General features: G+C 36.6%; 1 protein-coding gene across 1 annotated transcript in view; it reads left to right on the top strand.

The window, feature by feature from the left end:
* SPICE1 (spindle and centriole associated protein 1) overlaps positions 1–17,574 on the top strand; it is a 62,231-nt gene that overhangs the window by 12,442 nt on the left and 32,215 nt on the right. Inside the window, exons 3-7 of the mRNA XM_054577302.1 lie at positions 699–746; positions 7,213–7,356; positions 11,118–11,220; positions 12,031–12,137; positions 14,789–14,901. Coding sequence (XP_054433277.1) covers positions 699–746; positions 7,213–7,356; positions 11,118–11,220; positions 12,031–12,137; positions 14,789–14,901 — 515 coding nt within the window. The remainder of the gene's footprint in view (positions 1–698; positions 747–7,212; positions 7,357–11,117; positions 11,221–12,030; positions 12,138–14,788; positions 14,902–17,574) is intronic.

Genomic DNA, 17,574 nt, shown 5'->3' on the forward strand with positions numbered 1-17,574 from the left:
TACAATAATTGTATTAATATTTCAATTTAAAGTGGAAACGTCATCCTGCTAAAATGTGATGACCAGGCCTCTTAACTCTTCAAAGAAAAGTTTCTTGCAGAGTAGCATGCCTAATTAAATATAGTCTTTTAACTGAGACATCTATGGCATATAAATTAAAAAAGGAAAAACAGCAAGGGAAAGTGGTAGGGGGTAGGCAGAGACAAATGTATTTGAAAAAATAAATTAATTAAAAAAATAAATTATGCCATTAAAAAAAAAGGAAAAACAGTGTGATGAAAAACAAACTAAAACTGATTTCAAATAGTTTTTTAATCTAGTCTAAAGAGAATTTTTCCTGTAAGAAAATTACCCAAGCAAAGTGAATAACTTTTTTTTTTATAGATTTTATTTATTTACTTTTAGAGAGAAGGAAAGGAAGAGATAAAGAGCGGGAGGGAAATACTGATGTGCGAGAAATACATTGATAGGTTGCCTCTTGGGCCCCCAACTGAGGACCTGGCCCACAACCCAGGCACGTGCCCTGACTGGGAGTCAAACCAGCGACTTTTGGATTTGCTGGCTGGCACTCAAATCTACTGAGCGACACCAGCCAGGGAAAAAGTGAATAACCTTGAAATCCTACTTTTAAAAATCCAGTAAATGCTAATATTTTGTAAGAAAGCTTTTTCTTTAAAAAAAGTTCATCTTTTTTTCAGAATACTGTGAATGATCTAACAGTTCATCGGGCAACTCCTGAAGATCTGGTAAGTTTAATATCAAAAGTTAAGATTTGTTTAGTGCTTTATTTGATATTTGGTTTCTAACCTTCAGAATAGAAGCCAGAGGTACTTCCTGGAAGTGGTTATATTTAGTTTTGCTTATGTCAATATAAAATAAAAAAGCATATCTTCTGGATTTCCTGTATTTTACCTAAGAATATCAATTAGCATGTACAGTCAAACCTGGGTTCTCGAATGTCTCCCATCTCGAACAATTTACCAAATTGTTCACAGAAAAAATGTCTCTGTTGTTGGACAAAGCTTTGGTGCTCTACCCAACAACCCTTTCATGCCGGTGAAGTGGAGCCTTTGTTCTCAAACTTAAATTGTGCAATTTGTGATGGAAGAGGTAGAGAATAGGGAAGGGAGGATAAGTATTGCTATGTCACTAATCAAAGAAACTCTTGGGAAATGGGGAGAATTGCAAAGTTTTATTGAGAAATATCATCCTGACAAAGAAGTAGCAAACCACATAATACACTTGTTCAATGACAATGCAGAGTTTCACTTCAGGCAAATATTAACACACTGGCAAAAACAAACATTATTGGATAGGATTTTAGTGAGACAGAGTCCCAGTGAGCCTGCAGCAAGTTCTAGTGAAGCAGAGAGAAAGAATTCTGGAAGAAGAGCAATCTGATGTTTTTACGGAAGGGGACTCCCCTTCTAAACAGTAACATCCCTCCATCCCTCCTCTCCACGTTCAGTCATCAATAGCTGTCAACATTAAAGGTAAGTTCTAGTGTGTACCTATACTTTCATTTTTTTACTATACATTTCATTTGCTTTTTGTTAAATTTTCATTTACACTTAATGTCTTTTTGTTTTTAATAAAATGTTTATTTTTAGATTAAACAGTACATTACATAAGAAAGGTTAAAATAGGGAATCATTTGGGGATCTGGAACTGATTAATTCAATTTACATTATTTATAATAGGAAGAACTGATTTGGTTTTTGAACGAATCTCTTTTTGAACAGCCTTCTGGAACTAAGTAAGTTCAAGAACTGAAGTTCCACTGTATTAGAATTTCACTAGATAGGTTTGGTTTACATTGGGTTGGCCAAAAAGTTTGCTTAGTTTTATCTGTGAAATTAAAGACACACATTTTATTTTCACCAATAACTTTATTGATTTGGACATTTTGAGTATGTTGGCTGTCTCCCATGTAGTATAATGTTGATTGTTCTCAATTAATGTCTTGATTTGATTATTATCAACTTCAACTAGTCTAACCGACTATGGAGCATCTTCCAGCGAGAACTCTCCAGTGTGAAATTTCGCAAACTGCTTTTGACATGATCGATCAGTCACAGCACCTTCTCCATACACTGTGCAAATCATTTTTTTGCATTTCAGATGCATTTGTACATTTCTTGAAATAATAAAGCATAATATACTGAAAATGTTACTTATTTCCTTCCATTTTCAATATTTAAAATGGCTACACAAAAATTCACCAGTTTTGATGAGTTTTTTTTAATGCATGCTGATATGACAGCTGTTACAATACAATCTAACAAAATTGTTTTGAGTGAAGTTAAAGACAATTAAGTGCTACTAGAACCATGTTACAGAAAAAACCAAATGAACTTTTTGTCCAACCCAATAGTTCAAATCTCTGTAGTCCAGTATTGCCTTGTGTAAATCTATCATTTTTCCTATCTGTAAGTATCTACAGCATTATTTATTATTATTTATCTGTACAAATATACTGGTATAGTCAATGTGATAATTTATTCCTTGAATAGGCTATGTGTATTTCCATATTTGAGCCCAGATTCATGCTATTTTCCTTCACTGGAACACCTTCCCTACTTTCTTCACTACCTGTCCAAATCTTCCTTTACATCCTTATCATAGTCTAATTTTTAAAAGTTTCTACTATAGGACTTCTGAACAAGACGGAGGCATAGGTAGATACACTTTGCTTCCTTGCACAACCAAAAGAAGGACTACAACAAATTTAAAAACAAAAAATAACCAAAACTGCCAGAAAATCGAACTGTATGGAAGTTCAACAACCAAGGAGTTAAAGAGGAAACATTCATCCAGACTGGTAGGAGGGGTGGATTTGGACAGTTGGGGCAGAGAGGACATGTGGCAAGGCAGCAGCTGGAGGACCGGGTGGTCCCACGTTCAAGTGTGGGTAAACTGAGCAACGTGGGTTGCCCTACCGTGGTGAATGCCTAAGGCTTCACCCCTTACAAAATAACAGGTGCGCTGAGTCAAAGAATTATGGCCCAAATGAAAGAACAGACTCCAGAAAAAGAACTAAGCAACGAGGAGATAGACAACCTGTCAGATGCAAAGTTCACAGTTCAAAACACTGGTAATCAGGATGCTCACAAAAATGGTTGAGTACGGACACAAAATAAGGGAAGAAGTGAAGGCTCTTCAAAGTGAAATAAAGAAAGATATATAGGGAACTAACAGTGAAGGGAAGGAAACCAGGACTCAAATCAATGATTTGAGACAGAAGGAAGAAATGAACATTCAACCAGAATAGAATGAAGAAACAAAAATTCAAAAAACAATGAGGAGAGGCTTAGGAACCTCTGGGACAACTTTAAACATTCCAAGAAATTGAAAACTTATTAGAAAAAAATAATGAAGGAAACATTCCCCAAACTAGCCAAGGAAATAAGGCTTCCAGGAAGTCCAGGAAGCTCAGAAAGTGCCAAAGAAGCTGGGCCCAAATAGGAACACACCCAGACATATCATAATTGCATTACCCAAGATTAAAGATAAGGAGAGAATCTTAAAAACAGCAGGAGAAAAGGAGTCACCTGTGAAGGAGTTCCCATAAGACTATCAGCTGATTTCTCAAAAGAAACCTGCAGGCAAGAAGGGGCTGCAAGAAGTATTCAAAGTCATGAAAGGCAAGGACCTACATCCAAGATTACTTTATCCAGCAAAGCTATCATTTAGAATGAAGGGACAGACAAAGTGCTTCCCAGATAAGGCCAAGTTAAAGGAGTTCATCATCACCAAGCCATTATTATATGAAATGTTAAAGGGACTTGCCTAAGAAAAAGAAGAAGATCAAAAACTATGAACAGTAAAATGACAACAAACACAACTATCAACAAGTGAACTAAAGAACAAAAACACAAACTAAACAAACAACTAGAACAGGATCACAGAAATAGAGATAACATGGAGGGTTATCAGCAGGGAGGAGGGGGAGAATGGGGGAAAAGGTACACAGAATAAGAAGCATAAATGGTAGGTACAAAATAGATACAGGGAGGTTAAGAATAGCATAGGAAATGGAGAAGCCAAATAACTTATATGTACAACCCATGGACATGAACTAAGTGGGGAGAAGGGAATGCTGGTGGGAAGGGGGATGCAGGGTACAGGGGAATAAAGGGGAGGAAAAAACGGGACAACTGAAATAGCATAATCAATAAAATGAAAAGTAAATAAAAGTTTCTGCTATATATAGTTTTTTTTAAAGCAGCTTTATTGAGATGTAATTCACATACCCTAAAATTCACCCTCTCAAAGTGTATCGTTTGTTGATTTTTTAAATATATTCATAGGTTATGTACCCATCATTACTTTCTAATTACAGCACATTTTTATCAACCAGACCCACAAAGAAACTCTGTACCCATTAGCAGTCACTTCCTGTGCACTTGCACCTCCTTCTCACTAGATCCCTGGCAACAGCTAATCTACTTTATGTCTCTATGGATTTGCCTATTCTGGATATTTGGGTTGTTTCCGCTTTTTGGCCATTATTAATAATGCTGTTTTTGAACATTCATGTACAAGTTTTACCTAAGAAAATCTGTTCTCAGTTCTCTTGGGTAAATACCTAGGAGTGAAATTGCTGCACCCTTTGATATCTGTATTACTTTAACTTCCTAAGGAACTGCCAAACTGTTTTTCAGAGTGGCTGCAACATTTACATTCTCAATAGCATGTATGAGGGCTCCAACTTTTTCACATCACTTGTTGATACTTGTTATTGTCATATTTTTGGTTTTGGTTCTTCCAGTTTATATAAAGTGGAATTTCATTGTGGTTTTGGCTTGCATTTCCCTAATGACTAACGATGTTGAACAGTTAACCATCTTTTCATGTGCTTATTGGTCATTGTTGGCTATAGTATCTTCTTTGGAGGAATGTATATTGAAATCTGGTAGTCATTTCAAAATTGAAATATTTGTGTTTTTAATTTTGAGTTGTAAGAGTTTTTTAAATATATATATTCTGGATACAAGTTCCTTATGAGATAAATGATTTCAAATATTTTTTCCCATTCTTTTGATTGTCTTTTCACTTTCTTGACAATGTACTTTGAAGCACAAAAGTTTTTTAATTTTGATGGAATACAGTTTATCTAATTTTTCTTTTGTCATTTGTGCTTTTAGTGTCATATCTAAGAAACCATTATCTAAGCCTTATCTAAGCATTGTCTAAGTTCACAAAGATTTACTCCTAAATTTTCTTTTTTTATTGGTTTTAAAAAAAATTTTTTATTGAATTTATTGGTGTGACATTGTTTAATAAAAGTATATAGGTTTCAAGTGTATAGTTCTATAATATTCATCTGTATATTATATTGTGTGTTCACCACCCACAGTCAAGCTTCCTTCCATCACCATTTATTGCCTCTTTACCCTCTTCTACCTGCCCCACCCCTTTGCCTCTGGTAACCACCACTATGGTTTCTTTGAAAAGTTTTATACTTTTAGCTCTTATGTTTAGGTGTTTGATCCACTTTCAGTTAAATTTTGTATATATTGCGAAATATATATATATAGAGAGAGAGGTCCAACTTCATATTTTTGCAAATTGATATCAAGTTTTCCAAGTGCCGTATTGAATTTTCTTGGCACCTTGTTGAGAATCAGTTGTCCATAATATTAGGGCTTACTTTGTACTCTCAGTTCTATTTCAATGATCTTTATGTCTATTGTTATTCCAATACCATTCTCTCTTGATTATGATAGCTTTGTAGTAAGTTTGAAGTCCTACTTTCTGAACCTGCACAACATTTGATATCTCTTCTGAACTGTTCTACTTACTACCTATACAAGGCATTGAGTATATGCCATCTAACGTATATTGTTGATCTTTGTGTATGCCCAGTTTCCCTGGGCAGGTTATTAGTGCTTTTGAGGGATAGGAACTATGTCTTCTACATCTTTTTGGACCTAGGAATCGTAATTCTGGTGGCTCATTAAATGTTCATTGAGGATAATAATGATGCTAGACTGACTAAATATTTTTTATCATGAAAAATTTGAAACTTACATGAAAGTGCAGTTTCAAAGAGCTACTTTTCACCCAGATATAACATTAACATTTTAAATAATACCTTCATTTATTATACTTTCCTCTAGCTTTGCTGAAGCATTTTAAAGCGAGCCCCAGAGAACATGTCATATTGTGCCTATATATTTAGTCTGTATTTAAAAAAAACACAGACATTTGCTTATATAACCACAATGCCATTTTTACTTCTAGCAAAGTAATAATATTTTTGGTGTTAACCTAATTCTCAGTCCACATTCAAATTTTCTTGATGGTCTTAATAATGTCATCTTCATTTGGTTTTTGAGACTCAGAATCCCAACATAGTATTTGGTTGTTAGTCTCTCAATGAACTGATTTCTTATTTAAATGGTGAAAACTCAGCAGTACATTTTATCAGATGCTATGCTGGTTTTATTCTTATTTATAGTTCTGAATACTAGAGTGCTTGTCAAGCCAATATCTGCTTTTATTCCTTAGCCACCTCAGTGAACTCCTCTCTTCTAGCTCTTAAGTGGTGGCTCAGAGTATCCGTTTCTGCTTCAGGAATTCTATGTCCCTGGAGGTCCTCATCTCCAGTGACCCATTCCACATGCAGCCGTCACAGGGCTATAAACACACTGCATTCTAAGTTCTTAGTAGCGATGTGTATGATGCAATGGGTGTCTTTGCCAAAGGTGAACTCAGTAGGTTTTATGCCTTTTTTCATTGTGCTCAGTGTGTGTGTATGTGTAATTGTACATGTACACACATATGTAACTGAAAAATTTAATAAAACAATTGAGTGCAGTGTGTCTTAATATTTTCTATTCTGTGTTCTTTATTTAAAATATGTTGGTTTTAACCCATTAGTTGATTTTTACCACCCACAAAATGAGTCATAGTATGTAGTTTGAAAAACACTAGTTTATTGGGTAGGCCTGTGCAAAAGAAGTAGAAATTAATATACTTTTTATTTTTGTCTTATAGCTAGGTCTAGTAGTTCTAGATATAGAAGGTTGAAAATTTTGGCTGTGAATGTGTGTGTGTGTGTGTGTGTGTGTGTGTGTGTGTACACACATGTTAAATCAGAAATAATTTAAAAAGATGAAGTTTATTTGGTGGTCCTACCATCTGAATAGGCAACTTCACTTTTATACATATAAAAACATTCTTTTATAATTTTTTTTTCCTATATAGATACGTCGTCATGAAATACACAAATCAAAGAATAGAGCATTAGTGCACTGGGAACTCCAAGAAAAAGCTTTGAAAAGAAAATGGAAGAAGCAGAAACCAGAAATTTCTAATCTTGAGAAAAGGAAATTGTCTATCATGAAGGAGGTAATGCTAAACTGCAATATCTTAGAATTAGAAAGAGAAGAAAGAGATAAATAGGTTTCTCTATTTTCCCCCAAATTTGAGTCACATTGGAGAGACTAGTAATTACTGTATCCTTATACAAAGATCTACGTGTGGACTTTGAAGAAAGCAGCAGGGACAATTCTGGCTCCACAGCTTAGGCTCTCTGGTGTGAATCACAGTGAGCAAATTATTAACTACTCAGCCTAAATTTTCTCATCTTTGTTTTTTCCCCAATTTTCTATTTTTTAAAATACAATGTGTATTCTATTACAGTTGTCTCAATTTTTCTCCCTTTGCCCTCCTCCACCTGTACCCCCGCCTCCAACTCCCACAGTGAATTCCCACCCTGTTGTCCATGTCCATGGGTCATACATACATGTTCTTTGTCTAGTCCCTTCCCCTTCTTTCCACCATTGTCCTTCCCCATCCCCTCTGGTCACTTTCAGTCTGCTCCATGTTTCCGTGCCTGTGGTTTATTTTGTTTGTTAGTTTATTTTGTTGAATAGAGTCCACTTATATCCCATTGGCCAGAAATTTATCATATAACCATTCCCACCTGCAAGAATGGTTGGGAAACTGAGCTATGTAATTAGCTAAAACTTGGGAGCTCCTCTGTTAAAGGGAAAATGGAAGAAAGGATATTGATAAAAAAGTAGCAGTGTCTACCATCTACAGATCATTTCCAGTCATGCTAGTATAAATAATGTAATGAATATCCTTGAATATGTTTTTGGGTACATGTATATTTGTAGGATAAATACTTAAAAGTGGAATTGCTGAGTCAAAGATATGCTCATCTACTTCAATGTTGTTAAGTTTGTAATGTCTTTGTTACGGGATATGATGGGACCAAAGGAAGAAGCCTTTTTGGGCATGCCTGCCTAGGCTTAATCATTGTTATGTACTAGGGGGGACCCAAAAAAACCCTCAATTTATTGATAAAAAATTGTGTATTTTTTTTATAAATTGTGTCTTACATGTTTAAACTCCAGTCATCTTCAAAGTACTCTCCATTTGATGCAATACACCTATCAAGATATTTTTTCCACTGCTCAAAATAGTTTTTGACCTTGTTGATTTCGATGCCTTTTAGTGCTTCTGCCATTTTTTGTTTCACCTCTTCCATATGGGCAAAACATTTCCCTTTGAGGACTTTTTTTCATCCCAGTAAACAAAAAAAAAAAAGTCACTCAGGCCGAGATTGGGTGAATAGGGAGGGTAAGATACAGGAGTGATGCTGTTTTTGGTGAAAAACAGCTGAACACTCAGCCTCAGCACAGTGTGGGCAGGTGTGGTTGTAAATCACCCCTCATGAAGTGGGCAAATGGGTTGAAAAGGTCTTCAAAAATATGTTCTGAAACCAAGCACAGCCTCTCACAACAACGCTAGCTGGTACACTGATACAGATGGGTTCCTAGAACACACCCAGCCTGGGAAGCCTATACTACAAGGGGCCTGCCCACCAAAAGATAATTTTGGGGTTTTTTTGGGTCACCCCTTTTATCAGAGCTACTAGGATCCATCCCCCGGAACCTGGGCTCCTTGATTAGTAAGAGAAAAGCTCTTTGGCAACATAATCTTCGATTCATTCTCGGTGTGATATACTCATGCCATAGGAATCAAGAAGTTAATGTTTCAAGTCCAAATCAGAGAGAAGGAGGCTTTGATAGAGATTTTATAAGTTCCCAAGGTATAATAACTTCCCAAGTTACTTTGTAATTTCCCAAGTCTGTCTCATTTTATTACCAGAGAACAGAAGTGCTAGATTGAGAAGTTTTTGAGAGTGTTTTCAAAGGGATCTTGACTGATCCTTTGAAAATCCAAGATGTGTACCACTATTTATAAGTTTGGCTTTGTAGTCTGCAAACCCATCTGCGGAAGTAATATACAGGGGTGGACAAAATGGTTTACAGTTGTTCATATGGAAAATAATACAATCATTAACAACTAATAATACAAGAATAAACTTTCATGTACTCACACTGTAAACCTACTTTTGCCCACCCTTGTATATACAGATGGGCTTTCAGAGATTGGTCTAACTATGAAGAGGATGAGTTTTAACAGAGAGGAGTGATAAAGAAATCTAGAAGGAGCAAAGGAAAGCCGACTCTGGCCACGCAGCCCATCTGCAGCAAGGAGCCTGGACAGAGACTAGCAGAGGGCAGAGGGCAAGGGCTTTCCTGGAAACCTCATTATAATTGATGCCAGATCTTAATATGATAAAATTCTTCCTTTGCAATCTACTTCTGTCAGTTATATCTCTTTACTTTGATAAGAGGTCAAAAATAGTTTTTTAAAAAATAGTACATTTTTAAAACTGCCAATAGGAAATAGTCTCAGTGTAATTTTTCTAGTGTAAGCAATATATTATAATGCTCCATTTACTCCCTTTTCTAAGCTCTAAATGCACATATGTGCAAGATGGCTACGTAGGGACAGAAATTTGGCGCATGGGATAATATAATTTAAGTTGTAACAACATTCTCAAGTATTTCTAGAATGGTATACAGGTTTCCAATGTGTCCACATTTTTGTAACACCCCTGTGGGATTTGGGAGGTGTTTGTATTTTCATTGACACTTCAAGAAACTAAAGTTAAAGAGGTTAGATTTTGCTTAGTATCTTTTGACTGGACCTAGGGTCCCAGTCTTCTGGCTCCAAATGTCCTCTTTGTCTTATGCCATTCCAAAGTTTACTCTTTGTAGAAAAAACAAATACAGGCAACCTGCTTGGCCATAGCAGGGGAAGAGGGGGAAGAAGTCAGAATGTGACTCGTATTATTTTTCCCTGTGTTTTAAAACAGTAACTGAGATCATATTATATACTGTGTACATGGTCTAGAGACATTCTGATAAGAGCATTTGTTACTAGATGTCCTGTTGATATGAGCCAGTGTTGGAAACTGGGTAGTTTCAAATTTGGAGACTCCTTTCCACTTAATAATGCTCTCTGATAGTGATGGGTAGAGTTGACTTGCTTTTACTCTGCCTGCATCCTTGCTTGTAATTATGTTGAAAATGCATAATCAGAGGCACTACTGTAATGATTTCTTTAAAATTCTCATCCCTCCAGGATAAAAACCTGCATTGTTTATAAATACAGAAATAAGTATCACACTGTTTGTTTAATGACCCAGAACTCATGATTTACATTATGATTTTAAAGTTGTGGGTTTATGAAATCACTTTAGTGATTGAAACCTTAGAGTTTATGACTCAGAGATTCACAACTTTAATCAGGTTCGATCCCCAGTCAGGGCACATTCTTAGGTTGCAGGTTTGATCCCCAGTTGAGATGCATATGGGAGGCAACTGATTGATGTTTCTCTGCATCTCCCTCCCTTCTTCTCTCTCTAAAATCAATAAACATATCCTTGGATGAGGATTAAAAAAATAATAATAATAAAAAGTTGAACATTAACTAAAAAGAAAATATCAAATTGGTTTCCAAAGACTGAATTTAAGTAAAATTTTATTATATATTTACATTTACATTTACATGTGGGTATTGGGTCACAGTTTAATAGTGTACAGTATTTCTCAGGATTGCAGCCAAGCGCTTGAAATCCACTAATTATTGTAGTAGCCCCCTCTGCTGGTACTTAAGAATATCATCACAGGATTTTAGTGACCTATAGTTATTATTATGCTTCAAGACTTTATATTACCTTTTGCTTTGTGATTTGGTAAGTATATATTTTTTCTTAGTAATAATATTTATCACTAATACGTGTCTAGATTCTTTCTGATCAATACCAGATGCAGGATGTATTGGAAAAATCTGATCATTTGATGGCTGCAGCCAAAGATCTGTTTGTTGATTTTCCTCGTAGGCGCACAGGTAAAGTATTTAATTCAAACAAAAGCTTCTTTTTCTTATTAACCATAGCCACAAGTGGCTATTTGGAAGAATTTAAAATATTTTTAAGGCGTCATATTATTTATATTATAACTATTCTAGAGTGGTTAGCAAGCATACAAGAGTTACCAGCCATACATTCATTATAATTTGTTTGCTGTTCACTAAGAATATTAACTGTTACAAATTACTCAGCTGAGGAAAAGTAAGTTGTTATTATCTACTAAAATATTTTATGGTGCAATGTACAAGATTTTATAATTTAAAATATGACTTAATTTTTAGTTTATCAGTATTAAATTGCCATATAATTGAAGTAACTGTTTATATGTAATTTGAGTAAAGCTTAATTTGAAATCTAAAACAACTGAAGTCTTTCTCTGAAAGAAACTTCCTTTCTTAGAAACATAGTACTGTTCATAATGTGTATATAATCCATTGCTTATTTTAATCTTTAAAAAGAGATCATTATTTTTTAGTTTAAGGTTTGAATCCTGGCTCGGCCACTTTTCAGCGTGACTCTGGGTCAGTTGCCCCAGGTCTCTGAGTTTCGGGTTACTGATCTGTAAGATGATATTCATAACAGCGTCATAGGATTTTGTGAGGGTAAAATGATTTAATATACGTAAAAGCATTTAAAACTGTGCCTGGCATATAGTGAGTATTGTATAAGCGTGAGCTGCTATTATCATTAAAGATTTTCATATGATGATTCAAACCTATGGCAGTTTATAGTGTTTGTGAAATCACTTTAATTAAATGAAACAAAATCATCACATTTTCCTTTTTCAGGTTTTCCAAATGTAACAGTGGCTCCTGATTCCTCTCAAGGTCCCATTGTCGTAAATCAAGACCCTGTCACCCAGGCCATCCTTGGTCAATCTGTCGTGGAGCCTCAGGTAATGTGCTCTGCTTACAGCCAAAGTGCTCATGCTGAAATTAAGTTTAAGTTGTTGTAGGCATTATGCTAACCATTTCAAAAGCCTAATTGTCAACAAATACCAAGTTGTGGTTAGATTGTTCTTAATCATATCGCACTTTCTGTGGGCAGGCTTTGTACTAAACAAAATAGGACTAGATAAGCTAACACATATTGAGTACTTACCTAGGAGGTAGGCACTGTTATACTCATTTAGCAGATTACAAAAAAAGAAACTGAGGCTTAGAAAATTTAAGTGACTTGTCCAAGATCACAGAGCTAGTTAGCATCAGAGATGACATTCAAATCTTGGCTGCCAGCTCTGTAAGACTGCCAGTCTGCAAAGTATGCAAACAGCATGGAGTCAGGAGGATCTGTGTTCATATGCTGATACTAGGTGTATGGTCTTGAGTTGATTTCTTAAGGTCTCTGAGTTGGCTCAGAGGGGATTTTGTTAAATGGTAATGGAATATACCTGCTGTGGTTGTTAGGAGGGTCAGCTGAGATATGTTATGTGAAGTGTCTAGCATAACATTAGATAGTAGTTCTTCATTAAATGTTAGTTTCTTCTAATGTATTAGTATGTTTAAAAAGCAGCTACCCAAGAAACTTGGCATTTATTGACTAGTTCCATGAGAAAATTATAGAAGTAGAATTTTAACTAGCTGTATCCTAACCTAATTAGAACTCGTAATCAAAATGTTTAGAATTTTGAGATAACAACCATTTTTTAAAAGCCCATGAAAAGCTTAATACTAAAGTAAAAATCTTTAATACTAAAGTAAAAGCTTTAATACTAAAGTAAAGCTTCTTATGAATGATTATGAGTCAGTACCTGTTTCATGCAATTTCCTAGTTTTTATATCTTCTATGAAAAAAAGGGAAATCATCAATTAGAGGGATGATCCTAGGGAATTACAGGGTCCAGAATAATTAAAGTCTCGATAAGTATACTGTTTTCTACAAAGGCAATTAAATAGACTGATATATATCTATATCTATATATCTATATATAAAATAGCCAAAATCCATTAGTTGTATCTGTAACTAAAAGCCACTTGTGTTTTGGCTCTTATTAAAATGTTAGCTTTCAGATAACTGTGGTCTCTATTATGGGAGTGAGAAAGTGGCAAGAGCTGAGGTTAGAGAGACGGAGGAGCTAGGTTATGAAAGGCTAAGGAACAAGAAAGTAAGAGGAGAGCCACTAAATGGAGATTTTGAGAATGGAGTCATGATGAAATTGACTGTACCATGGAAGATTGATTGGTAGGGACAAAACTGGCGAGAGCATCTTGGTGGAAGACTTAGCTTGGGATCTCAGCGAGAAGTAGTGAGAACCTGACCCAAAGCACTGGCAGTGGGGAAGAAGATAGAGGGCAAGAGGGGCAGCTTGAGAGATTAAAAAGGAGTAGAATTGACAGGATTGGGTGGCCAATTAGATGTGACAGATGAGAAAGAAAAATAATTCCCAGTTGGTTGGCTTGAGCCTCTGAGTAGACGGGGATGCTTTTTATGGTCTTAGGCAGGAATGATAGGAGCTCAGGAAGATCAGTTTTAGATGTGTTGAGTGTATGTGTATAGGATATTTTACGAGGGATATCTTAGGCATTTAGGTAGTTGGATATAAATGTCTAGGGCTCAAGGAATATTTGGGTGAAGGCAGAAATTTGGAAATTAATAGCATTTTTCTGGTAATTGCAGCTTTGAAATTAAATATAAAATCATTCAGAAAGTAAGTCAGATGAGAGGAGAAAAAAGGTCCAAAGGAAAGGCCTTGAGTCATCAGATATAAGGGAGAGGTAGAAAAAGAAGAACCAAAAAGGAGATTGAGAAGGAACAGCAAGGATAAGGAAGAAAAACCAAGAAAATATGTATAATGGAAGTGAAAAGGAAGAGTGTATCAAGAAGATTTTGAAGGTTATCCTGACTGATACGGCTCAGTGGGTTGAGCATTGTCCTGCAAAACAAAGTGTTGCTGGTTTGCTTCCTGATCAAGGCACATGCCTGGGTTGCCGGCCTAGGTTGCAAGAGGCAACCAATAAATGTTTCTCTGGTACATCCATATTTCTCTCCCTTTCTTTCTGCCTCTTTTCCCTCTCTCCAAAAACATATTATAATAAAATCTTAAAAAAAAATTTTGAAGGAAAGAAATGAGTGATCATTGATATCTGATTAGTCACAGAAATAAGGGAAAGCAAAGACTGACAAATATCCATCTGATTTAGAAACAAGTATGTGATATGGACCTTGTAGAGGGCAGCCTGAATGGTACAGTAGAAGCAAAGTGGCAGGGTATAAATGGTGAATGAGACATGGAGGAAAGATCTTTCTAGAAGTTTGGTGGTAAAAGAGAGAAGATAGGTAGTAGCTTGAGAGGATATAGGGTCAGGATAAGATGGTAGAGACTTGTTCACAGTTGAATGAGGGTGAGCTGAAGCCAGTGCAGAAAGATTGAAGATGCAGGAGAAGGAAGGGGGGAATTGATGGGAGAGGTGAGAGGGTTTGGGCTGTAAAACATACGCAGGGACCTTAGAAAGAGGGGCCTTTCTTCTGTTACGACAAAAAGAAAGAAAGGATAAGTGTATATGTAACCACTTGGTATTATTATTCTGTTTTTTTGTCTTGAGAAAGGCTCTTAATGAAGTAGATGATGAGGAAGAAGAAACCATTAACAGTCAGTCAGAAGAAAGTGAAAATGAGTTGGATAACTCTTTAAACTCACAGTCTAACATGAATGCAGACAGGTATGTATATATGGCATAAATATCTACAACTCTTTTCTTTATTCCAAGGCCATTGTTTCCCCAGCTTTATTGAGATATCATTGACATATAATATTATATGTTTAAGATGCACAACTTGTTGATTTGATACATTTATGTATGTAAAATGATCACCATAGTATTATCTAATATTTCCATCACATAATATGATTACCATTTCTTTTTTGTGGTGAGAATATTTAAGATCTATTCACTTAGCAACTTTCAAGTATTAGCTATAATCATCATGCTATGCATTAGATCTCTAGAAGTTATTCATCTTATTACTAGAAGTCTTCTCCTTTTTACTATCTCCCTATTTCCCCTACCCCTGCAGCTCTTGTTAAACAGTATTCTACTTTGTTTCTGTGATTCCACATCTAAGTGATCCAGTATTTGTCTTTCTCTGTCTCACTTATCTCAGCATTATGCCCTCCAGTTTCATGCATATTGTCAAAAATGATAGAATTTCTTTTTTTATTATATTTTATTGATTATGCTATTAATCAATAGTTGATCAGTAGTTGTCCCAAGTTTTCCCCCTTTGACCTCCTCCACCCAGCATCCCCCACTCCCTCAGGCAGTTCCCACACCATTGTTCATGTCCATGTGTCATGTGTACATTCTTAGGCTACTCCATTTCCTATGCTATATTTTACATCCCCATTGCTATTCTTTAACTACCTTTTTGTATTTCTTAATCCCCAGACCTCTTCACCCGTTCCCCCAAACAGCCTTCTCATTCGGCAATCATCAAAATGCTCTTTGTATCCATGATTCGGTCTCTCTTCTTCTTGTTTGCTTAGAGTGTTTCAGATTAAATTGCTGATAGATAAGTATTTGTTGCCATTTTATTGTTCATAGTTTTGGTCTCCTTTTTCTTTAAGTCCCTTTAACATTTCATGTAATGGTTTGGTGATGATGAACTCCTTTAGTTTTTTCTTGTCTGGGAAGCTCTTGATCTGCCTTTCGATTCTAAATGATAGCTTTGCTGAGTAGAGCAACGTTGGCTGTAGGTCCCTGGTTTTTATGATTTTGAATATTTCTTGCCAATCCCTTCTAACCTGCAAAGTTTCTTTTGAGAAATCAGCTGACAATCTTATGGGAACTCCCCTGTAGGTAACTAACTGCTTTTCTCTGGCTGCTTTTAAGATCCCCTCTTTATCATTAACCTATGACATTTTAATTATAATGTGTTTTAGAGTGGACCTCTTTGCATCCATCATAATTGGGATTCTCTGTTCTTCCTGGACTTGCATATCTATTTTCTTTGCCAAGTTAGGGAAGTTTTCTTTCATTAGTTTTTCAAATAGATTTCCAATTTCTTGCTCTTTCTCTTCTTCTGGCACCCATATGAAATGAATATTAGACCTCTTGGAATTGTCCTAGAGACTGCTTACACTATCCTTGTGGTTTTTGGATTCTTCTTTCTTTTGTTGTTCTGCATGGTCATTTTTTGCTTCCTTATGTTCCAAATCATTGATTTGGTTCTTGGCTTCATCCACTCTACTGTTGTTTCCCCCATAAATTGTTCTTTATTTCAATTATTGCATTCTTCATTTCTGACTGGACCTTTTTTATGCTGTTGATGTAAGGATGTTCCTTGAGCATCCTTACAACCAGTGTTTTGAACTTTGCATCTGATAGATTGCTTATCTCCATTTTGCTTAGTTCTTTTTCTGGAGTTTTGATCTGCTCTTTCATTTGGTCATGTTCCTATGCCTCCTTATTTTGGCAGCCTCACTGTGTTTGTTTCTATGTATTAGGTAGAGCTGCTTTGACTCTCTGTCTTGGAAGTGTGGCTTAATGTAGTAGGTATCCTGTAGGGTCCAGTAGCACAGCCTCCCCTATCACCCAAGCTGGGTACTCAGTGTGTACCCTTTGTAGTCTGAGTACACTCTTCTCTTGTAGTTGAGCCTTGGTTACTGTTGGCAAGTCAATGGGAGGGATTTACCAAGGCCAGTCAGCTGCAAGGACTGGCTATGACCACTGACCACCAATCTCTGCCCTCCATGGAGGATCAGCTGTGCAGGTGCAAGGTGGTGGTGCTCCTACATGGTCTGTAGCTGTCCACTGGGTGTGCAGGTCCTGGGGTTTTCTGGGCAGTACAGGCCAAGGTCAGCTCCCTCCTGTGTTTTGCCTGGGGCACCCAGACTGAGTTGTAAAGCAATCTGAGATGGGTGCTGGGCTTGGAGATTCCCAGGCAAAGCCAAGCTGTGGATCTAGACTGGTGCTGCTAGTACCAGGCTTGGGGCTTCTTAGCAGCAGGTCGGGGTGGGTGCTGAGGGCTCCCTGAGGCTGGCTGTTGCTTGTTTGAGAGGATGTTGTGAAGCATGAGCCAAGATCAGCCATCCATGTGGAAAAGCAGCTTGGATAGTTCCTTAAGCTGGGTGGGACAGAGTCTCTGCGGATCTCTAGGGCAGGGCAAACAGTGTTAGCCATGTTGATGGAGTCTTAGATACGGCACCAGCCTGCTGGCTCTGTGGCTCTGTGAGGGAAGGGTCTAGAAAGGGACAATGGCCCACATTTCTGTGTGGGAGAAGGCTGTCCCACAGCTTTTGCCTTGATGCCAGATACTTCACTCTTTACCTCTATGCCACTGGTGCCTCTCAAGCTGCTACCCTGGTGCTGGAGCTCAAAAGGAGTGAGTCTGAT

The sequence above is a fragment of the Pteronotus mesoamericanus genome, unplaced genomic scaffold, assembly GCF_021234165.1.
Source record: "Pteronotus mesoamericanus isolate MK-2021 breed Mesoamerican mustached bat unplaced genomic scaffold, CSHL_Meso_final contig_42, whole genome shotgun sequence".
In the NCBI taxonomy this organism is placed as follows: Eukaryota; Metazoa; Chordata; class Mammalia; order Chiroptera; family Mormoopidae; genus Pteronotus; species Pteronotus mesoamericanus.